Here is a 24,897-nt window from a genome sequence, read left to right as displayed (position 1 = left end):
ATGTGCCAGAATGGAGGAACTATTGTCTTTTCAAATAATTAATAGCTGTCATCCTTGCCGCATGGGACAGAAGGGATAAGCAGAGAGATCTATGCTCACATGAAGGAAGAAACTAATTCTTCCGCACCTCTTTAGAGGATGAAATCACACTTAGACCTGCTGAAAGCGCTGAAAAACTAGCTGCAGAAGATCAGTGTAAAAGACTTTCAAATAGATAACTAGAATAATTAAAAGACTCTCTGTTCTTAACCTGTTTATTTATTTATTTATTTTTGATTTTTATTCTGCCCTCCCCACATTTCCACCAGGCTCAGGGCAGTTAAAAGGTTATCTATCTTGTTTTTGTTCAGGAGCATATTTCATAAAATACTTCATACCTAATACCTGAAGTCTATCGAATGAAGTTTAATTTGGATAATATATAAAGGCTGTATTTTCTATCAAACTACTCTTAAATAGTTACTTTTCTTCTTTTAATAGGACAATTAAAGCGGATCAGCAGTTAAAGTGGTCCATTCATTAGCATAAATTGACATCAATTATATTACCTATTTCAGTGTGAGGGTTTGAAAGCCAGGAAAAGTTGTCGACATAAATAAATGAAGTAGTAGTGTAAGAAAATGCAACAGAGGGCAAAATAAAAGGAATAGCAAAGAGGATAAATTTGTTTTTGGTCATGGCAATCCTCTCATCTCCGTGTCTTCTGATCCAACAACGGAGAGTGCGTACTTCCTTCCAAGGGGATTCATATAAAGGGTACCACCTGGATCAGGGCAGTTGGGCTGAGGCTTTTTTATGCGCAGCTAGAAGGCTGCACCGACTTCTTCTCCTACTACGATGCTTTGCTGATGGCACAGGGAAAAATGCTTGGTATATTTCTCATTACATGGATGAAAGAGCTTCCTTCTTGGGCATTGGAATGGTGTAGCCCAGTTGCCAATTTTCTTTTCTTTTCCTACACTGTAAGGAGTACCCTTCACAGGGTAAAGGAAACCATAGGAAAAAATTGGCTTGGGGACATGCAGATGATGCTATACAGCTACTTAGCAAATGGCTTGTTTTTCTTCACCTTGACTTACTGTACATATGGCTCATGTTTCTTTCATGCCAATGGTTGTGAGGTTCCCCGATGACACCTAACATCTTGCATATTTGCAGGTTGCACTGGTATGCTGGAGTCCTCTTCTGCCTCTTCTCAGGTCCACTTAGAGTACTCACCTAGTTCATCACACCTACTTTACAATTTTAAGAAATAACTGGGTTTTTTAAAGTTATATTTTATAGTCCCTAAAAACAAAATAATCAACTGTTTACATTGCTTGATTTATTAATCTCAGAATGTTAAATAGTTTGCTGTTTGTGGATTCTTTAAAAACATTAGTCCAAATTTATAGATCCTTTACGTTTCCTCCGAATCAACTGAATGACTGTGTGACTCGGGATGGAGTAACAGCTGTGGAACAATACAAGTCTAATTGTGTTGGTAACATTCTAGCACTAGCGCACATTGAGGAAGTGAACAAATCTCCATATTGCCCTCATGGTGATCTGATCACTTATGTTCTCAGCCAATACATCTCTTGCAATTGTTGCTGACTAACCGAAGAAATACTTCCGTCTCACAAGTGTATTAATTCCTTCATCTGTTGGATAGCAGTTAACAAAAAGCACTAGCCAGTCTTATTGCTTTTGGAGAAAGGAATCACTCTTAGGAATAATTACGTAATACAGTTTTCAAGTTTAAAAAATCTAGACTTTCTTACTAGTCTAATTTGCTCCTTTCACTTGCTAGCAAAAGTTGCTCTGTTGTCTGATCTTTCTCTTGGGTGAGGTTATTAACATTTTAGATTACTTTGGGTTATATATTTCTGTTGACCAGAATTTTACAACCTATTATCTTTTTACTTTGCTGAAAAAATGAGTGCATGGTGTTTTTCCACCTCATTTTTATTGCTGGGGTCATTTCATGCCCACTACACATCTAGTTAATAGCCTTGGGTTAAGAAGTCTGACAGGCTCCCTGGCAGTCTGGGCAGTACCAACACCCAATGCTTTTGTGCTAGTTTTAATTTTCTTTTCTCCCACTGAGAAAGAAGTGTAGAAATACTCTGGATAGGGAATTTTGAATAATTACTGTTGAGGCTTGAATTGCGTGTTTGCTTTATAAATGACCTGGTGTGAAAGTGGATCTTTGTAATTTTTGATGAAGTTCATGAAAGAGGAAAGATTCTGCTTTTGTTTAGTTGAGTTTTCTAAAGCAATAGGAATGTTAAGCCAGAACAATCAATTGACTGAGAATTATTGCTTGTTTTTTCCTAAAAAGAGGGGATTATTTTGGACTTTTAGAGATGTTACAGACCTTCTCAACAAGTACATTTTGAAATGAGTAAGCCTAAATTACAAATATTTAAACGTCTTCAAATCAGATTGAGTTAACCCCTTTAATTACATTGTTGTGCTCTCTGCTAGAACTCTATGCTAGTTTCATATTTAGAAACTAAATATCCATTCATTCATTATTTTGATACTGTCATGAAACTCAGGATGGTTTAGATGGAGTTTGCAGAAGATTTCTAATCCAAGTGCTGACCAGATCCAGGGCTCCTTAGCTTCATCAAGGTTGCTACATTCGTATTTCCTCTGACCCTACCTAGGACCATATCAGTTTTCCTGATGTTCATAAGAAAAATAACTAGGGGTGTGCAGCAAAAAAAGATTCGGTTTTCCCGCCTCGTAATTTATGAAGCGGGAAAAAGAGCCGGAATTAAGCCATTTCCAAAGTGGCAAGCCACTTCAGAAATTGCTTATTGGCCTGCTTCGATGTGCTCCGTAAAGATTCAGAGCACATGGAAGCTTCCTGCCTCGACAGGTTCCTCTTTACCCGAAGCCGGGAAAAGGAGGGAATTCCCCCATCTCCCTGGCAATGGGTCAGTGAGTGGTGGCAGTGTGGCAAGTTTAAACTTGCCCCAACGCTGCTGCCTCATCTTCACCTGATGCCGGGGAGACGAGGGAAATCCCCCAGTCTAGCCGACATCAGATGAATGAACAGCGGCGCAGAAGTTTAAACTTGCTGTGGCCCCGCTGTCTCCAATGGAGGGGAGGCAGGGAAATTACTCCATCTCCCCTTTATCGGGTGAAAGAGGCAGCAGCGCCCAGCAAGTTTCAGCTTGCTGGGTCTCTCTTTTCTCCTTCACCCGATGGAGGGGAGACGGAGAAACTTCCCTGTCTCCCCTCCATCGGGTGAAATGCCCCTCTCTGTGCTGCTGTGTAGCGGCATGGAAAGGGACATTTGAACTTCTGAAGGCTGCACTCAACTGCTTGTCGGGGAAACCCCCAACAAACAGCTGATCAGGGGTTTAAATGTCCCTCTCCCTGCTGCTGTTCAGCAGCAGGGAGAGGGGCATTTTAACCCCTTAATCTAAAGCCTCCTGAAGCTATACAGATAGCTTTGGGAATCTTTGATTCCGGGTTTCCGAAATGGCCCCAGCACACTGGGTCCGTTTTGGAAATCCCGAATCTTTACAAATCGGGTGGGATTTGGGTTTTTTTCCAAATCCGAAACCCAAATTGCACACCCCTAAAAGTAACCCTTCTACAAAATTGAGTTTTGGTTGTCATATATTACTCCTGCTGAGGATGATGTCATCACTGTTGCTGACAGAACATTGGTACAGAGAACTGGGCATTGCATCAGACATGTTTGGCCTCTTGAGGCTGAATTCTCACCCTGAATTCTCATCCTAGGGCTGAATTCTCACTTAACATCACTTACCATTTGAACCTGCTCGTCATTAGAGGTGGGCACGAAACAGGAAAAAAACGAAACAAGAGATTCGTGTTTCGTCGTGTTCCACGAATCACAGAACTTTCATGAAATTGTCCTGTTTCATGATTCGTCAGAATCCAGGGCACATCAACGGCCCCTTCATGCCCAGAGATGCCAAACTCTCAGGGAGACTTCAGCAGGCTCTCCTCCAGCCACCCTCCAAGTAGCTCTCTTCAGGCTCTCTTTGCTGTCTTTTCCCTCCCATCTTCCTGGCCTCCTGCATTCTGCTGCTGCTGGAAGAAAAGTCAAGTAGAGCGGATCTGCTTGGGTTTTCCTTTCTTCAGGTTCTATTTGCTGACTTTTCCTTCCCATCCTCCTGTTCTGCTGCTCTGGCATGCCCTCTCTCACTGCCTCCATGTTCTCTAAGGAAAAGCTGAACAGAGTGGATCCGCTCAGGGGAGCTTGGGGACAGGGAGGTGGGAAGGCATGTCTGAGCAGCAGAACTGGAGGTAGAGAGTCAGGGAAGGGTTCCTGAAGCTGGCAAGCAGCGAGCAGCGGCAGAAGGAGCTGCTGAGGCTGCTGCCGCCACTGCTACTCCACCATCCCGTTCTTAAAAATGGAGAAGGGAAACAGAGAGGGGAAGGAGTCTCCGACTACAGTTCACCGGTAAACTTGTGCAGACCTGCATTGCTCAGCTCTTAGGTTGGCAGAGAGAGCTGCCTATCAAGGTTATGTGGGCTAAGATTGGGTTTTCCACTGCAACAAAAGATCTGCAGACATTCCAGGCCTATGTTGCCTAAGGAATCAATAGATCGGCACCAGCCCGTCTGGCATCACGAAGCATTCATGAATCGAATGAATCAGCCCAAAAAGTCACGGATTTTGTGAAAAATGCGGCCCCACGAAACATGTTTTCATGATACACTAATCGGCCCGATTCGTCATGAAATTTGATTCGTATTTCAATTCGTGCCCATGTCTACTCATCATGTATTTCAGCTTCAGCTGGCAGCCTACTACTTGCACAAAGTAGCTCATGTACAGCAAAGCAAAAAAGGTAGTGTAATAAAGGAGTTTGAATATTTTATTTCTGTTGCTGATGTAGGTTTTTTAAAAGGAGGAGGGGGCTGGATGGGTGAGTGGAATGAAATCTGATTGGACAGTAGCTGTACCCCAGGGGGCAGTGTGATCTGCAGTTTTTAATCAGTGCCGAGGGGAAGTTTTTCAGTCACCCTTAGAAAGAGGTCATTCGAGTTAAGGGAGGCCACCTGTGTGGATCCTAAGCTGTCTGTCTGTTTCTGAGAGAAAGTATTTATTCTGCCAAGTTCAATTAAACGGCGTATTCCTGAGAAAGTCTGTTTGTTTCTCAGAGAAAGGATGCTGGCTGAATCAAGCAAGCTGTGTGGAAGCCTGAGAGCCTAAGTCAGGCAAACTATGTGTGTGCCTGCGGCAGTCTTTGTATATCTGAGAGATTATTCTATCTAGGTCAGGCAAACTGTGTGGAAAGGCCTGAGTGAATCTATGTCTTTCTGTATTAGATGAAAGCTTATTCTATTAGAGAGGATCAGTGTTGAAGATTAGTCTGTGTGCCTGGGTTTGTGAATATATAACTGTCTTTGAAACCACCAAGTTTAAGAACTATTCTGAAATCAACACACTTATCAAAATGCTGCAACCATCACACTTACGTACTTACAAATACATTCTACTTTTGTTTAGGATAACCCCACCCCCCTTTACATTGCAACCACCCTCAGGTTATTACTATTCTGTCAACTACCATCTATAACAAAGCCTTCCTGTAGTAACAGTTAAGCAGAAGAGATCTGAGGTGAAACCCTTTGGTAGCAGGAAAACCCTTTTGAAGAGGCAGCAATATATAGGTCACTCAAACAAAACAGGGAAGGTGTTCTCAAGGTATAACCTTGGGTAAAGTAGAGAACACCTAAGCTCTGTGTGAGTGGAATTAAAAAGAATGTTGACTGTGACCAGAGTCTGTCTGAGGTATAAATTTAAGGTAAAGTAAGGAGGAGCTAGATTTAAGGTCCAAAGCCAAAGGTTTAAAAGGCTAAAAACTAAACCAATCATTACAGGCAATTTATTGTATTAAGGCATAAGGTACTTCTGTAAAGGGCCTTGAATACTAGACAGTTGTGTTTAGGTTCATCAGAGGTTCCTACTTGTTTTTTTTTTTTTATAAATTTTTTTATTTTTCATAACTACAAAACACTACACCAGACTATCACAAGGAAAGGGAAGAGGGAAGGGACAAAGGGGAGTGGAAAAAGAAAAAGGGGGGGGAATGAACTACAGACACTAAACACTACACTTCAATGTTTCCCTTCATACTGTCATAATACAAAAATAGCTCCATAGAATAATGATGGAGTGGTTAATCATACAGAGAATAAACATTTCAAATTCTGATTAAACTTTCCTCCCCCTTCTGGGTCCCGGACGCAATTCTCTCTGTGCAACTGCTGTTGCAATGCTCTCCTCTTCCCCCCCCCCTCCGGCTCCTCCTTTTCTTCGTTCTTGGTGCAGCAGAATTCTGGGTTTTTATTCTCAAAATCCTTTAGTTGATCTTCTGATAATATCTTATAGGCCTGATCTTTATATCTGAACCATATTCCTTCCGGGAATAACCATTTGTACTTTATTCCATGGTCCCTCAGAAGAGCTGCAAACTTTTTATATTTAAAACGCCGTTTCCGGACTAGAAATGGAACGTCCTTCAAAATCTTGACTTTCAAACCCATAAAGTCCAAATCCGCATTGTATGAGTTATATAGGATGGTGTCCCGAATCTTTTTAGTTGAAAAGTCAATAATGATCTCACGAGGCAACTGTCGCTTTGTTGCATATTTTGAAGAAGCCCGACGGACCTCCAAAATGGCGCTTTTAACCTCTTCTTTAGTCGTCCTCGCGGGTGTCGCCAGTAGTTCCGAGACCAAATCCCACAGATCCTCATTTTCCTCCTCTTTCACATTTTGGAGACGCAAAATTGTCTGCGTTCGTTCCACTTGTAGCCCGATCAGTTGGTTCTCCACCAACTTCAACTCCTTTTTTGTAGCCTTCACAAGTGACGCACTTTCCAGAGCAGACTTTTCTGCCCCCCCCGCTGCTGCCTTAATGGTTTTCACCTCGCTTTCAATTAAGCCCACCCTTTGATCAGTTTCGTTCAGCTTGTCAACAAAGGGTTTTATAGCTTCCACCACCGCCCTGCGCACCAATTCTTCGAGCGACTCCCCTTTCTGCAAGGTGGCCGAGATTGACTTACCGAGAGCGGGACTTTGCTTCTTTGCTGCCATTTTGGGGGGGGGCGCCAACAAAATTCTGGAACTCCACGAAGGGGAAGAGCGAGTCTTCTTCAGATCAACCTCTCCTTCACAAACGCTTGTAGAACAGAAGGGATTCGCTTGTTTACAGGCTTCCGCCTGTTTCTTTTACTTGCCGTTTCTCGTTGCCCGGCGGCACTCGAGGCGCCGCGCACATCTGCCGGCCTCCATAGGGACAAACGGGCAATTCCCTCCCCGCATTGATTTCGGGGAGTTCTTCCCGCCGCGTCCCGGACCCTGGCTCCCTCCCTGGGAGTCCTGGGGGCTAATCCTTGCAGATCAGCCGCCCGGTCAGGGTGCCCGGTCGTTTCCTCCCGGACCAGCCGAGAGGAGCGTCCGGCATGGCTGAGAAAACGAAACCGACCAGAGGTTCCTACTTGTAGTGAGTTTGGGATAGGGTTGCCAGGTCTCCCAGGCCCAAACCAGAAGTGGGGGGGGGCACGGGGAGTGTGCACGGGGAGAACTTACCTCACATGCACAAAGTGCATACTCCAGAAGACTTCCTTGTTGAGCTGGGCATGACGTTATTCTTGGTGCAACAAGGAAGTGAAGGCCACTGCATGAGGCCAATTTGATAAAAATTGGCCCCCAAACTAGTGTTTGCATTAGACTAGTGTTGGGGTTTGATTTTTATCAAATTGGCCCTGCGTGAGGGCATTCATTTCCTTGTTGCACCAGGAATGATGTCATTTCCAACTCAACAAGGAAGTCTCCCGGAACATGCAGGAGCATGCTCTGAAGCTCCCAGGCCTGTCCCCCACACTTTCCCCCCCACCCCACTGGTCAGGTAAGCAGTGGCAGAGGGCAGAGACTGGGAGTGGGGGATCCCCCACCCCCAATGGAGGAATGGGACCCCTAGTTTGAGAGGCTCTGCAGATGAAGCCAGATAAGCCAAAGTCTAGATATAATCTAGCTAGACCAAAGTAACTAAATGCTATCCAGTAAAATGGAGGCACAGTCTTAATTGGAAGAAATATGCATTTTCACCACTGGAAACCCGAGCCACAGTGTTGAGCTCAAAGCTGTGTTGCATGTACAGTTGTAAGAGGTTAATGTCTTGATGCTGATGTTGTGTCTTTCTGGGTCCCACCAGTGGTACAGCAATGAAGATTTATTTTGTCATTCCTTTCTGTTGCATCCCCCCCATTGTTTTATCTTTCCCCCCCAAAGGACGGGAAAGATAATAAGGAAGATATAGTCGAATTTTGGCTTCTTTTGCATTCTTTGTTATTTGTTCTATTCAAAAAAGTACTATTTTCACTATATGAATTCATTAACCTAGCCAGGTGAATATTAGTAATAGTACTGAAAACATTTGTTTTTAGCATTTTAATCCTCACAATAGCTGTGTAAGGCACGCCAGTATTGTATTATGAACATACTGCAGATGTCAGAGACTAAAAGAATGCCTATGGTCTCCTGTTGAATTTCCAGCATAGGTTAGATTTGAACCAAGAATTTGCAGCTCACATTATTAGCCCCTCATTATACCAGCATTCTCTGCTGCCCTTGCTTTATATAAGGCAGTATGGATAAACAATGGCCTAATCATTCCTAGTCTAGCCTTGCATGCCATGATGTGTAAACACTTTGAACTTTGTCAGATTAGTTTGATTGGGAATATTGTAAATCAATGCTATGATTGTTTGAGAGATTCCACTGTGGTCTTTTCAAGGTTTGGTGAAGTTTTAAAAGTTTAAGAAATGTTATTAGGGTTTCACTAGGTGTGGTTATAAAATATTGTCTTATTGTGGGTAGAAGTATGGAAAAGAAAGCTGTTATAGAGGGACAAACTACAGGTCCATCCCATGGCCACTGACACCATTTTACAAGCAGTTGTAGTACTTTAAAAAACTGGATTGCAGGTGTGGCAGCTTCAGGAGCTCTTGTCCCCCTCCTTCCACATGCCTTTTCAGGTGCCGAAAGAGGGCCCACCCATTGTTGTTTCAGAACCTGAAATGGAGCAAGGTGGTTAGTGCACACAATATGGACTGAGGCCCACAGCAATGTTTAAAGAACTTCAGCTGCTTTTAAAATGGCATTGGTGGCCATGGGATGGATCTGTGGTCACTGTTACTTGTAGTTTGTCCCTAAGTGACCCTAAAGAATGGGAATAGACATAGTGTTAATGAAAAATAGGCTTGTGCTGTAGCAATGCATTTTACATAGACTACTCTAAGCCTCAAAGCATTTTATCTTCTTTCACTTTAAAGTGCTAATGCTCCGTTTGTTAGAAGAATGAAAAATGATTTGGATCCTAATATTTAATATAACAATGAATGTGGTATAATTAATCTTTCAAATCATTCTTATGTTTCTACCCAGGAATGACACTGAATGTGTATCTTTCTTTTTTCTCTTTAGGGAAACCACGAAACAGATTGGAGCCCATGGATACCATATTTGTTAAACAGGTTAAGGAAGGTGGGCCTGCTTTTGAAGCTGGATTGTGCACAGGTGCTTTTCTACACTTACCTATACTATATTGTGTTTGCAGACCCAAACTCACTGATGTGATGAACTGATGTGGCATCACAATCATTTTAAACTTCTCAGGGAATAAAGGTCCCTGAATATTTGCGCTGGTGAGGGAAGGGGGAAATTGTTAATTTGGCTGGGATTTTAGCCTATCTTGCTTTTCTTGAAATGTTCTATTGCAGAGGTTTGGATCTGAAGTCTGCAACTTTTTACAATTAAAGAGCCTATCTGCTTCAAAATTCAGAGCAAGAAATCAACAAAGAGCCCATATAAGAAAATCCCATAAGCATAATTGAAAATATATAATTTAACATTACTGATAACTAGAGATGGGCATGAACCAGAAAAAAATGAACCATGTGGTTCATCAAATTTCACGAACCATAAACTTTCACGAACCTGCCCCTAGTTCGCAAACCAGTTTGTTTGGTTCGTGAAAACGTCACATCCAGGTCAGAAAATCATCACTTCTGGGCCAGCAGAAGTTCACTTTTGGGTCAGCAGAAGGTCTACAGGAAGTCCATTCCCTGTTGCCTAGGAAACTGATTGATTGGCACCAGGGTGTCTGCAGTGACGAACCAAAAAACGAACCAAATGAACCAGCCTAAATGTTTGTGGCGGTTCGTCGAAATAGGATCTGATGAACCGTGGTTCGTGTTTAATTTTGGTCCGTATTTCAGTTTATGCCCATCTCTACTGATAACTAGCATGTTAATAAACCATAAAGTTGCTGTAACCCTAACACTGGTTGTTGCGAGGCCATTGTTTGGAAGTGTCACACAAGAGATCTCACAAAAATGAGCACTCAGTGCAAATGTTTTTGTGCACTGGCATAAATTTGCACATTTTTCACAATTGGATTACTGGCAAATGATCACTTCTATCATTTCATTTTCTGTAAAGCATCTGTAAAAAGTATTCCAGTATCCCATCTGCCCCTCCAGTAGACCTTAACATAAAAATTTGATTTTGTTTTATAAAGAGCCATATTTGGCTCCATCAAAACTACAGAAGTGGATAAAGCAATGAGAATGTTGCTGTCATCTTGTTTCCTTTTCCTTTGAAACATTTGAATTGGCTGTCCAAGTGAAGTAGTCTAGATGTTCAACTGCCATGTGTTTTCTTCCTATAGGTGACCGCATTATAAAAGTGAATGGGGAAAGTGTTATAGGGAAGACATATTCTCAAGTAATCGCTTTAATTCAGAACAGGTACGATATTTGCAAGTTTGACCATTTTTAAATACTGTATAGTGTGCTCTTTGTGAAGAGTTTTGGGCCATGGTTTATATTTTGTGAAATGGTGATCTGAATGTGCTGAACCACCATAGAATTACAGATGTGATCAAATCTAACCCCATTAAATTCATTCCCTACTGCCCTAGACCACTTTCAGTCTGATTTCAGACTGGGATACTGAATAGATAGCTCTAGTGGCCATAGTAGATGACCACCACCTAACCTTAGACAAATGCTATGCCTCTCTGCTTTTTTTACTTGACTCATCAGCAACCTTTAACACAGTGGACCATACCATCATGTTGAGATGCTTGGAGGTAGAAATAGGTATTAAAGGATGTGCTTTGGATTGGTTTCAATTGTTCCTTATGGGCAGGACTCAGAAAGTTGCTGTAGGGGCAAGTTTTCTACAGTGTGAGGTCCACAAGTTTCAATCTTTCCCCCTATGCTATTCATTCTTTATGTTAAATCCCTTGGGAGAAATCATTCATAGTTTTGGAATAGTGAGCCATCAGTATGCTGATGATGTCACTCTACATTCCTTTATCCAAATCGCCTGGCGATGCTATAGAGTCTTTGACCCAGTGCCTTGGCTGCTGTAGTTGAATGACTAAAGGTAAATAAGCTGAAATTGAATCCTGACAAGATGGAGGAAAGGTTGATATGGAAGACTGAGGCCCTGAAGGACATGGGGCCTAATTGTCCTTCACTAACTTGGTTAAAAGCCTTGGAGTGATTCTGGATCAAGCTTTATTTTTGAAGAGACAAGATGATAGAACTTACAAAAAATTCATTCTAGCACCTCCACATCTCAGAAGATGACCCCCTACCTTTAATTGCCTGATCCGGCCACATGTATCCATGCTATGGTTACCTCAATGCTAAACTACTGTAGTGCATTCTACATGGGTCGAGTCTGCTCTTAAAATCTTCAGCTGGTACAGAATGTTGTGGCCTGGCTATGCATGGGTACTAAGTGGAATCTGTATATTGCTCCCTTTCTGCAGACACTCGATTGGGTACCTTTCAATTACTAGGTTCAATTTAAGGTACTGGCTGTCACCTACAAAGCCCTTAAAAGCATTGCACTCACATACCTGGATCAGCTTGAGAGGTAACCTCTATTAGGGATCATTTTTTTCCCTTTCCAGTTCATCAATCCCAGCCCCACTACATTATGTTCTTTTACTAGGAATCCTTGATTTTCAACTGAAATGTCATATTTTGTAATCTGCTTGCTGATGACAGAATAGATTTGTTAGGAATCTTTGATGTTTGATTCAAATGTTGTCATTCAAATGTTATACTTTATTGGTTTACTGATTGACTGTATAGTTCTGTCATACTTGTAATCCATCTTCAGTCCCATTGAAAAAAGTGGAGTATAAATGAAATTAAACAAATAAAAGTACTGTGATGTAGGGCTGGCCACCCATACAAACATCAGCTCTTGACAAGTCTGCAGTCTCAGTCTAGGGATTGTTTTTCCCTCTTTGTTGAAAGCACTTATTGAGATTATTTAAACTGAAATGAGCTCTACAGTGAATTTTATCATACTTTTGGGTTATAATCAGGAAGATTAATTAGAGCCTAATTACATTGACCATCTAGCCCACTGAGCTTCCAAGAGATAGAAAGTATGCATAGCCTGATTCCTAGGCCTAGTGCTCTCAAATAGCAGATAAGGAATCAGCTTGCACCTTTTACTCTGCAGATGGGACTGACATATAACTCAATGCTCCTCCATTGAATAAAAAAACCTGCACATTTATTTATACTCCTCATTTATTTATTTATTCAGATTTTTTTAAAATGCCACCTCTTTAGGAACCTACCAAAGGTGGCTTATAAAATACAAAATAATAAAAAATATTAATTAAAATCCAGCCCAACATAGACTATACACACCACTGACACCATTACCTGACTAAAATAGTATAGTATTCAAAGGTCATCCCCTTAATTAAAAGCTTTAATTAGAAGCCTGGCCTGGCACCTAAAAGAGAGCAGCATAAACACCAGGCAAGCCTGAAGGAGAAGGGCGTTGGACAAGTGAGGTGTCACTGCTGAAGAAGCTTAGTTTCTGGTTGCCACCCACCTCGCCTCACCTCTGAAGGCGGAGGCACAGACAGCAGGGATTGTGAGGTAGATCTTAATGGGCAGGCTGGACAATAAGGGAGGAGGCAACCTTTCAGGTACGTTGGTCCCAAGCTATTTAGGGCTTTAAAGGTAAAAAACAGCACTGAATTGCGATCAGAAACAAACGGGCAACCTGCTCTTTCAGCACTAGGGTGATACGATCCCTGTATCCCACTCCTAATAATAGTCTTGGCTGCTGCCTTTTGGACAAGCTGAAGTTTCCAGACCAGTTTCAAAGGCAGCCCCATGTAAAGCACTTTACAGTTATCTAACCTGGTTCCTTGTGCCCTAAGCAGTGTTACTCTAGTCTAAGCCCATTAAAATCAATGGGCTTAGACTGGAACAACTCTGCTTAGAAATGCACTGTCAGTGTACTGAGTCAAGTGTTTGTTTGTTTTTTTATAAAAGTGCAAATTGTATATATATATTTCAAAACAGAAAAATACTCTGATTGTGAAAGATCTACTAACTAAAATATCAATCCTTTTCATAACTCCACTTCCTTCAAAGAGTGTTCCACTGGTTATTAAAAAATATTTAAAATGTACATCTTTCTGGTATTATAGTGAATTCTTTTTCCTTATGTCTCTTCTGAGCATGAGCCAACTTTATCTAAGCAGCAGATGTAAAATTAAAATTAGGTTATGTTCTTGATCAGTGCTGTACATAGTAATCTCTAAGAATTTGTAGGATTGTGCTTCAAATTATGTTCAATCTGTCAGTTCCATTCTGTGGGCGACATTTCACACAAGCAGATATTATGGAATGAGTATGCTTACATTTTTTGAATCCGTGTGAAGAAAAGTTTATAAGACTGAGCACATGCTGGTATTTTTCTGTGAACTGTTGATGATGGATACTGTTAAAACGCTAGTGCCAGGAAATTCATTTGCATAAATTAAGTTCAACTTACTGAATTTATTGTATTGGGATTTGGGAGAAAAATTAACAAGGACATTTTTGTTTAATAGCTGGTGTTCTGGTGATTTAGGAAAGGTACATCTTGGTTAGAATCTTATCCTGAGAGAGGTTCAGTGGTGTCATATGTAAGTCTCACTTTCTCAAAACACACAGACACACATACTGTGCAGTGAATTTGGAAGACCGTTGATAGCCTTATAAGCTATGTCACTATTGGCATTTTGCAGGAACCCAATGCCGTCTCCATGTTCAAGCTTTCTATAAAAATGATAAGATCTTCCCTATGTATAGGCTTCTTATCACTTCCATGTAGAAGATACAAGAATATGGTAATGGTGTGATTTACGGTACAGTCCTAATGCAGTTGCCCTCTCCTAAATTCATTAAAGTCTGTGGGCTTATATGGCTGTAACTCTATTTAGTTTTGCAAGATTAATATCAGGAATCTTATAACCACTCCAGTTTACACATATTTTAGTCTCCCATGAGTAGCAATTGTTTGTTATTATTTCTTGAAGTATTTATATCCCAGTTTCCCCCTGGAGGGACCCAAAGCAGCTTACAATAGAAGAAATGCCATATAAATAATCTAGTAGAAAAGCAAACAAGTAGAATACACCCATGATGCAGTTGTTGGGTTCATTGGCTGGTACAGTTGATGACATAGGCTGTAAGCCACATGCTAAGAAACAAAGGCACATATATTTTTTTACATGGCAAATGCACTTTGGTTTTCAATCCTTCCCAGCATTCTAAGCACTACACAACACTGTCCTTGTACATAACCATGAAGCAGCTGTGAAGTTTTGGGCCAAGCTGTGAGGGAAGAATAATAGTGGTCTTGTAATGAAGAGAAAAATAAGGAAACAAAACTTATTTGCTGGTGGTTGAAAATGGAATTAATTGTGAGATAGTTAATTAATGTAGTTCTTTAAATGTTAGCCAGAAATTAAATTCCTGATCAAAATGGCCAATTGTAATAATATGTATCCTCTTCCCCCAATTCTTCTTTGCAGTGACAGCGTATTGGAACTGAGTGTTATGCCAAAAGATGAAGACATCCTTCAGCTGGTAAGTTTTGTATTTCTGAAATGAAAACCAAGGTTTCTTCTTGATAGTACCTGTGCAAAGACGAGATAAAATATTTGAATAATGCTACTTCTTAGTTGTAACATCCATGCCCCCCCCCATTGCTTTGTTTGCTGTTGCTTTAGTTCTATAAATATGGAGGGTGAAAAAAATATCAAGTATGAAAAGAAGAATAAGGAGCCTTCCTGTTCTTGGTACACTCCAGGGATCTATAGCAAGAATTACTATAGTTGAATGGAATGGAGATGAATAAAATCTAAAACACCCCGCCAAAGATAAGTTTAAGCATGTATGGCCATTGTAAGAATGGAAGCATACCTATGAAGATGGTCTTCAGCAAAAATGGATACAATAAGAAACAAGCTGTTTTCCTTCCAATCAGTTAAATTTGGTTTATAAAAGTTAAGTTGAGAGATCTCCCTTCAGGTTTTCCTTACTCTGTAGAAAGTTTCAAGTAGATCCTTTGTTGTTCTGTAAATTGGTAATCCTAACATAATTTCCACTATTTTTACTGGAATTTATTTATAGACATGGGCATGAACAGAAAATAACCCGAACATGGTGCTTGTTGTTTGTTGCCATCCACGAACAATGAACATTGACGAACATGACCTGTTCACGAACATGTTCGTTGTTTGTGGGGGCCAGCAGGCTCTCCTCCAGCCATCAAGATCCCTACCACACCTCTCCCAGAACTCCAACCTGAGCACGCAGCAGGAAATGTACCAATAATAAATAATAGCTTGGCCCCAGAGCCTGGCAGCAGTCCTGGAACCTGAAGGGGTAGATCCCTACCACACCACACCACTCCCAGAAACCTTACCTGAGCAGGCAGCAGGAAAGGTACCAGTAATAAATAGCTTGGCGCAGAGCCTGGCAGCAGCCCTGGAACGTGAAGAGGTAGATCCCTATCCCACCACACACAAAGAAAATTCAAGCTCCAATGCACTCTCCCTGTCTCTCTCGAAATGTCAACAGCAACTGTCTCTCTCTCATTGCAAAACCAGAGCTGCGAGCCCCCCTCCCCCTGCTCTTTGCTTCCTTGTAACAAATTTGGAGCTCCACACTTGAAAGGAAGACCTGCCTATCAAGCTAAATTGGGCTTAGATTGGGGTTTCCAGGGCAACAGCAGGAGTTCAGACAGAGTTCAGGCAGTCTCTGCCTCCGGTTGCCAAGGGAATTGATTGCAGGTGCCAGACTGTCTGGCTTGACGAACAGCAACGAACGAGGCTTGCAACAACCACCTGTTCGTTTAGAGTTCGTTTAGAATGGGGCCTCACGAACAGCTTGTTTGCGAACAGCTGATTGGGCTGTTCGTGGCTTTTTTTAGTTCGTATTGCTGTTCGTGCCCATCTCTACTTATTTACGAACAATTCATACATTACATATATTTTTGTACTGGAAGAGTGATAGGACCAATTTCCATCTATATTTACTAGTAACATTCGATTTAATAATAATAACATTTGATTTATATACCACCCTTCAGGACAACTTAACACCCACTCAGATCAGTTTACAAAGTAGGTTATTATTATCCCAACAACAACCTATGAGGTAGGTGGGGCTGAGAGAGCTCCTAGAAGCTGTGACTGTCCCAAGATCACCCAGCTGGCTTCAAGTGGAGAAGTGGGGAATCAAATCTGGTTCTCCAGATTATTGTTCCGTGCTCTTGACCACTACACCAAACTGACTCTCTAGAAGGATGCAGCAGGATACCATTTCCCTTTCAGCAGTTGCCCTCCCCATATCTTGTCCTTTAGTTCCTACAAGGAGAAAGCCAGTGTCACCATTCAACTATCCTTGGCAGTAGCCGTATATACAGTATCTTTCTGCACTGGCTATTTTCTATTTGAAGGCTGATGTTCTAGAGTTAGACAATCAGACTCTTCTGTTATCCTGTATATATATCATCAGTAGCCTTGGGGAGTTAGCCAACTTTTGTCAGGACACACCACAGTCACTGTGTGTTCTGACCTGTTAGTTGAAAAGCAGTAATTTTTTATACTATCATTCTTGCTTAGATGTAAAGGAACATGTACCATTTTGCTTTTTTTGAAAAAAAAAATCCCCCTGTAATGATCTGCTGTTTGTTTTTAACCTTTTAAACCTTTGGACTCAGACCTTAAATCCAGCTCCTCCTTACTTTACCTTAAATTTATACCTCAAGAGGGCTCTGGTCAAAGCCAACACACTTTTTAATTCTACTCACACAGAGCTTAGGTGTTCTCTACTTTTCCCAAGTTTATATTTCAAGAACACTTCCCTGTTTTGTTTGAGTGACCTATATATTGCTGCCTCCCCAAAAAGGGTTTTGCTGCCACCAAAGACTTTCACTTTAGATCTCTTCTGCTTAACTGATTGTACAGGTACTTCCAATCAGATTATTCTCCATTCAGCCCCCCTCCTTTCCTCAGAGGCCTGCATTTTAACTAACAGTAACTTTTAGAAACCCACATTAGCAAGCAGAAATAAAATCTGAACTATGTCAATGCAAAAACATTACAAATCATATGGGTCAATTAATCTGGATTATTCTAGGGGCTTCTGATGTTTCTAGAAATGGTGCATGCAAAACATTCCCTGAAATGAATGGGATAGTTTCTGTGTGTGTGTGTGTGCGTGTGTTAGGGGCTACCATTTGTGCGCCTTAGCCACTAGAATAAAGTGGTAACTGTCTTTATGGGACGGGAGCAATAAGATTAGTGTGATTGTGTTGAAAATCAAGAGAAGGAAGCTTAAGGATGATATTAAAATGTTGCAAGATACAGTTTTTGTTTTAAGTATACTGAGATACAGATGAAGAAAAAAAGACCCATTTCTGATCCAAAGATTAATATCAAATATTATAATTCTTAGTAAGATGCAAAAATATGCTGTGCATCTATCTAAGGACTACAGTCTAAGACTACAATCCTATGTACAGGTACTAGGGGAGGAGGTGAAGTTCATTGAATTTGGAGCAACAACTTATGCATATTTATTCAGAAGATTAAGTAGCAGTGCATTGACACCTCAGTTAAATAGTAACTGATACTTTATTTATATGCTTTCCTTTTGCCAAAGGACCGCTGGATCCATAGATGCATAAACTTTATAATACGCAGGGATGGTTTGATAGCTTGTATAATTTTTGTGCCTGGAATGAAAATGGATGGCAAGAAACATTTTAACAAGACTATTTTACTTTAATAAGTAAGCAAGCCTCTGGCCCTCATGAGGAAAGTCTGAGGCAAATGAAAGCAAGCACAAGGTCATTGTATTTCTCTCTGATCCTATAGTTCAAAATGTTAATGATTGATTTTGCTTATTTGCACTTTGGATTCTTTATTTTAGATTAAGAAAATTAAAGAATAAGGAAATTATAGAGTAAGGGTAATATGTTTAATAACTATAATTTAACAACATTTATTTTAATAAGGTTGGTATACAAAGTGTGGTAGTTACCTATTTAACATATGCATAAGTGATGTGGCTTTCTAGCTTCTTATATATACTTATTAGTTGGAACAAGTTGTCCATCTTTGCTAAATGCCTAAATTGAAAATGAGATAGTCAGTTTGAAAATATGTATGTGAAATAACATTGTGAAATGTTGCAACATTGTAAAAGCCTTGAGCCAACCATTTTGCCCTTCCACTTCCAGCACTGATAGATATGGGGATGACTAGAAAAGATCTGGACGATTTAACCGGGTATATGTAGAAATATTTAGTGGCCCTTACATATGATATTGTCAGTTACCACTAAATAGTTTTCTGCATGCATAAAATTGCAGTAAAAACCTTCCTGTGATGTGTGCTTGACACTCCTAGTTGTTTATGTGGCTGTAATTTGTAGTTGAAATAAATGCATTGCCATATTCTTCTGATAGATTCTTCAACATTAATTGGGGGGGGGGACAGGGGCTGAAGTTCATTATGAAATTTGCAACAAAATTGCTGAAAACATTAATCAAAATGACTGAAGAATGAATTACTTTATTCCCTGTAATGATAGGTTAGGCTGTATATGCACTATTTAAGAAGTCAGAAGTCCACTTCAAGAGAAGCAGAATTCTGTGATGTACTTTTGAATGATGTGAATGAAGCATATTTGTATATATTTACACCTTTCCCCCCAGTTCTCATTTCACATACCTTTTTTATTTATTTTTTTTAAAAATAACATTTCCTTCTGGGATGGCTATACACTCCTCAGTGGTAGGACACTCATTTCCTCTGATACTTAAAAATCTTTTCAGATGTTACATGATTATAACTGCTGGTTTGCGACATAACTACTCTTCTATTCATCATTTGGGGACAGAATATTGCATTATTGGTGCTGGGTTATGACTACAGCAAACATGGTGCTAAAGGAAAAGTTCCTTTTGAAAAATACTTAAGAAATTATATATTGTCGAAATATTGTCGAAGGCTTAAGAAATTGTCTGCGGTTTTCAGAAATGCAATTATCTGAGGAAGAAAGAATTCATTGACAATGTAAGCCTAAAAGAACAGTGTTCAGGTTCCCTAAGCATAAGCAGTCCCCTTTGAAATGAAAAAGTACAACCCATATGCATCTCATTGAAAGCCTGCTGCATTCAGCTACATGCCTGAAGAAGGCCTGAAAGGAAGTGCAGTGTTTTGTTACAATCCAACCATGGCTGTTTCCACATGGCTTACCTTGTTCTGGAAAACAGCGAAATCTCACACGAAATCACGCGAGAAGACGCTGTTATCACGCGAAATCGTGCGAGAAGACGTGATAACAGTGTCTTCTCACGAGATTTTGCCGTTTTACGGAACAAGGTAAGCCGTGTGAAAACGGCCCATGTAAGAACCCCATTGCTTGCTTGTAACTAAAAATTTATGAATGAACAAGGCTACAAAATGTTGCAACATATAAGGGAATTCATTTAAGATGTTCTTTTCAGAGCTACCTCAAGTCTCAAGCCATAACCCAACTACTTTTAAACTCTACCGGCTTAAAAAAATGTTTAGGTTTCAGGTAGAAGACCTGCTGCATAGGAAATTGACAGTAACATAATTTTGACTTTATACTTCATTCCAAACATTTTAGCACTTGAGTTTACATTTTTGGCATTTCCTTCAAAGCTAAAATGCCCTTTGCTAAGTGCAACTGTAGCTGCATGGCACCAAGACGAACTGAACTGGCCCCTTGGAACAATGTAAATGTCCCTTGGAGTTTTTTTAAAGCTTAACATGTTTAAATTACTTCACTTTTAATTATAGTTCACATTTTCAGTGTCTTTTCAGGACAAGTCCATAAATTATGGGGAAAAAAACCAGGAAAATGTTTAAGCATCTTGTGTCAAGTAACTCTGTTGCATCAGAAAGATGAAAAGGCAACCACTTTATATTAAACATATTGTTTTGAGTTACCATCTCCAGTGTTTTATTGACTTTCAAAATGAAGGGCTTGTCCCTTTGCTGGATGCATTACAGTTGTTCCCATAGTGTTTTATGTCCTAAAGGCTGGTTTCATTAACAAATACTAATTTGCTTTCCAAGATCATGCACAGATAAACATTGTGAACATTTCTCTTAAAACACATACCTCAGCAGAAACGGAAATGTACCTTTGGTTGGCAGTAGGTTGTTCTGAGACCCAATTCATGCAGGTGTAGCATCATTGCTGCTTTCTCAGTTGCTTGTCAGTTAGCTTTCTAAATTCAAAAAGGACTCTCTCAACACTAGTGCTCCTTCAACAAAGCTGGGGACAGCAGGTTGTAGCAGTCATGTGATTAGCAAGTCATCGAGGCAGTTTTTTAAGATACTAGAGTATCAATTCAGGTTTAAACCTGTCTGTTCTTCCCATTTGTTCTAGGCGAACACTGTTCTTTCCAGCTTACTTCAGGCCTATATTCGATGTGCGTCACCTCTTCTTGATCCTTTCAGTTAACTGTATGGTGAACCTGGTTGCATAGAGTAAATAGTGTAAAATGCTTTCTGTTTCCCCCTAGTGTTGCTTTGATATACTCTCCTCTGGTGAGGCTTTCCCGAAATCTTATTTTCGTTGGTTACCTGCTAGTTTCCATAGCTTTCTTTTACAACATTATAATTGTCCAGATGATTTCTTTCCCTGTTTAAATTGTGCATGGCTCAGAGTTTGCAGATGTTAGTTCCAGTGCATTGAAGCCAGAATTATGGCAATTATTTGTCATGTGTGCGTTACTGTGTGGGCATTCTGTCTTTTAATTTTGTTTATTTAGAATACGTATACCCTGTCTCTTATCACTTTTGAGTCAGATTCCAGCAGTTTACTAAAACAATAGGTTTAAAAAAAAAGAAATAAATTACATTTTTAAATCCAATCTTTCCGTAAGGAGTGCAGTGTGGCATACGTGGTTCCCTCCTTATTTTGTATGCTCACAACAACTCTGCAAAGTACTTAACACACAATTGGTCCAAGGTACCCCACAGAGTTTTTCATGGCAAGCGAAGATTTACAGATCAGGTAAAACCAGGTAAAATCTGAGATCCTGCAGTCCAGTTGTCATTTGAAACCTATCAGCAACATCTAAGTGTAAAGCTGAAGTACAAAAAAGGAGAAGGAATATACCCAGACAGCAAAATAGTCCAGGAGAAAAGTATTTAACTGGCATCTAAAGCTCAGAAGACACCAAGCAAGACAATGTGGAGAGGATGTTCCGTAATTAGGACTTCACAACAGGAACGTTTCTAGCACTCACCTGTGTTACACTGGATGTGAGAACATGTAGCAGTGCTTCTATGGATGACCTTTACTGTCAGGCAGCAGATGGGAGCAGATGATCTTTTTTCTGGTATATTGATTATGGAAATCTCTCCCCACCATGATTTTTCTGGCACCAACTGAGGTGCCAGGTGAAAACATAACCATTTTCCTTTGGATGCTTCTGGGTTTGTAGTTGTTGTTTTGTTTTATTTCTAGCTTTTGTTGAGGTTTTGTCTAACTGCATTTGCTTTGCTGTCTTCACGGGGGTAAATAGAAATGGTTTTACTGCTGATCTCTTGATCTTTGAATGGTATTATTACCTCTCTCTTAACTGACCTTTTTGTAATCTCTATTGGGCTTTAAATAGTGTCTTATCGTTGCTGAACCTTGAAACAGCAGTCCTAAGGGATTAGTTCCTTTGGTCCTCAGGAGTAAGCCCCAAAGTTAAAGCTACCTGGCCTGGAAGAGGAGGTGGTTGCCAAGGCAACCAGGCAGAGATGCCCTTCTCCAGTCCTCCAGCCATCTTGACCATCTGCTGCTGCTCCATTGTTGGCTCTCATGGCAACAGCAAATATCTGGGAGATTCCTGAAGGCAATCTTGGTAGAGTCACATCACCACACTGTAGATGCTTCATTCCCAGTTAGTTGTCCTCCCCATTTCCTTCTAACATGCCACATGACCTGTTAGATCATAAGCCTTCTGCAGCAGACTTCTCTTCTTTTCACCTGCTACACAAAGGGCCTGATCCTGGGCGTACCTATTCCATGAGCTTAATTCTCTGCTTCCAGAAGGCTGTCAAAAGAGGAGGCAGCAGCTGAAAACTCTAGCATATGTAGTAATGCCTGTGAGAAGGGAAGACTGAACTGCATTTATAAGTGTCACATAAATGACATCAGATTCAGTGTGGAAAAGCTTTACCCTTTTCACATTCAAGCAGGGTTTTAGTATTTTAAAAAAATATTATTCAGAGAAGCTCTTAAAGCCTCTTTCCATTACTGTTTCCTGTTTCAAAAATTTCAGTTTCATTTGTAAATTATTTTAAAATGGTGGCAAATAACCACAAGATGGTAATTGTATACTTTAAAAAATAAAAAAGAGAATTATGTTGCCCTCTAGATAAACCTTGGCTTCTTCTGATGTGTGCTGTTTTGGTATTTGTTATCATTAGAGCTAATGCTTTAAAAAGTGGAACATCTTGCAAACCTGCAGGTTTGAGTAGAGAATATATATGCCAAAGTTGGACTAGAGAGGCAGTATTGGCACACTCCAGAATATGAGCCAGTATATTGTTTCCTTAGAAGCTACCACAGCTTGCTTCCCCCCATGCGTTTTTTCTGTGCCTTACCCACCCATTCTTCCTCCTAATCTTAAAAGCACACAAATGCAGCGTCCCTGTTTTCTGTCATGAGAGAGAGCATGCAAAAAAGAGACTACTGATTAGGAGGCACTTTGCAATTGAAACACAACCTGTTCCTCGTTACCAGAGAAGAAACACTGAAGATATCCAAAATGAAAAGGATCACATGGGGAGGCTGTTTTTCTCTGAAGATTATTCTGAAATCATCCTTCTAATGTCAGCCGTGGAGTATGAAAGCAGCTGCAGTCAGCTGACGGCTTGTGGTTCTGTTCGGATGCATGTGGGGAAGGGATGCACGGATTTTAAATACATAATGAAGCCCTTGTTTCGTCATCTGGAAGCAGGGATGCTAGCGGCACTGGGGAGATGAAAGACCGTTATGTTGCTCTCGTAGAAGGGAAGCCTTGTAGCACAACCAGCGAGCTCTGCATGCAGCAGAAAAAAATGCACCAAGGCAACATGGCACAACTGTATTTTCTTTTTCTGAAAGGATAGAGAATAAATGCCAGAAGCAGGTAAAAGCCTGAAACGGGCATGCTTCTGAGGATGCTGAAGTTATTGTGTATGCTCCACTGCCCTTTACCTCTCTTGGTACCTTCCAGAGAAATCGGTCTAGATTTATTTTTAGCTTCCTGTGTAGCCAGCATCAGTATGACTACATAACTCTGTCTTTTGTACATCCATAAGCAATTTTTACTATATTTTCCTGTTTTCTGCCAGCTGCAGTTTTCAAAGGATGTCACAGCCCTGGTAAGAAATGTACAGTAGCCATTTCTCTGATTTTGTAAGGCATGTGTTTCTTGGTAGATTTTTGCAAAGAGCTGGACTGTTAAAGCCTGCAAGTTGCTTGACAGCAAGCTAGATTCGCTGGTTAGCTGGATTTGAGTTGTACTGTCAATCTTGTTGCCTTTTAATGTGTGCCTGTGTTTTTGTTAGTGACTTGGTTTTATTTCTTTCCAGTTTGCTTTTTAATATTTTGTTTGCACTTAACTAATGCTCGCCATAATATTTGTTGCAGCTGTGCGTTAAGTGCCTCGCCCTCTAAAGCACTTTGCTCTCAGTCTAATGTTTATGGCTGCATTTGGGCTTTTACAACCTGTCTAATGCTAAGGCAGGGCATGTTGATTTGTCTGAATGGAGCATGTTATGATTTGAGCAGGAAGCGTTGTAATATGATACCACACCTAAGCCATGTATAAAAAGAAAAAAGAGGCTGTAAAGATTGCTGCATTGGCAAGCTGTGTGTTGTCAGCTCTTATTATTTCATATTGCAATTAAAAGAAGTCATAGCTAAGTGTGAAATAATGGTGCCTAATATGTTCAGAGCAAACCTTGCAAATGTGCTGCTAGTTGTATGACGGTTGCAGGAATGTATCTTGATGCAAAAGGCTAAAATGCAGAATGTGAAAACAGATTCTTAAAATGTAAGGTAAGATGGAAATTATTAAGCTTATGTAGAGCATACATAGCTTGTGCTAGACCATGTTCCACTGTAAAGAAGTGCTTATAAACAGCTGCCAAAACATGTATGTTGATGTGGTGTCATTAATGTTTTTTTGAAACCACTGTGAGTAGTACAGCATTTACGGAATAAGTAACATGTAAGATAATTTGGAAGGAGGGTGGGCGTTGGCTGGCAACAAAGACGTTAACCACTGTCTGTTCACGTTAGATATAGCAATTGTGCCTTTTAGAAAAGGAATCTGTACTGAATGCAGGGCTACCTTCATACACTGGCTGCTTTCTTACATGACAAAACCCTGAATTTTCTAGGGCTGGATTCCTTGTTTAACCTGTCGAATGCTGCAGAATCCTACCTTCCAGAATCAAAAAAGGTCAAAAGGGAGGAATGTTTGAATCTGGGTTTG

General features: G+C 40.5%; 1 protein-coding gene across 1 annotated transcript in view; it reads left to right on the top strand.

The window, feature by feature from the left end:
• ARHGAP21 (Rho GTPase activating protein 21) overlaps positions 1–24,897 on the top strand; it is a 148,101-nt gene that overhangs the window by 85,813 nt on the left and 37,391 nt on the right. The window contains exons 4-6 of the mRNA XM_054991092.1: positions 9,469–9,561; positions 10,715–10,793; positions 14,897–14,951. Of these exons, the coding sequence (XP_054847067.1) occupies positions 9,469–9,561; positions 10,715–10,793; positions 14,897–14,951 (227 nt within the window). The remainder of the gene's footprint in view (positions 1–9,468; positions 9,562–10,714; positions 10,794–14,896; positions 14,952–24,897) is intronic.

The sequence above is a fragment of the Eublepharis macularius genome, chromosome 11, assembly GCF_028583425.1.
Source record: "Eublepharis macularius isolate TG4126 chromosome 11, MPM_Emac_v1.0, whole genome shotgun sequence".
In the NCBI taxonomy this organism is placed as follows: domain Eukaryota; kingdom Metazoa; phylum Chordata; class Lepidosauria; order Squamata; family Eublepharidae; genus Eublepharis; species Eublepharis macularius.
This window is presented reverse-complemented; position numbering and strand designations above follow the sequence as displayed.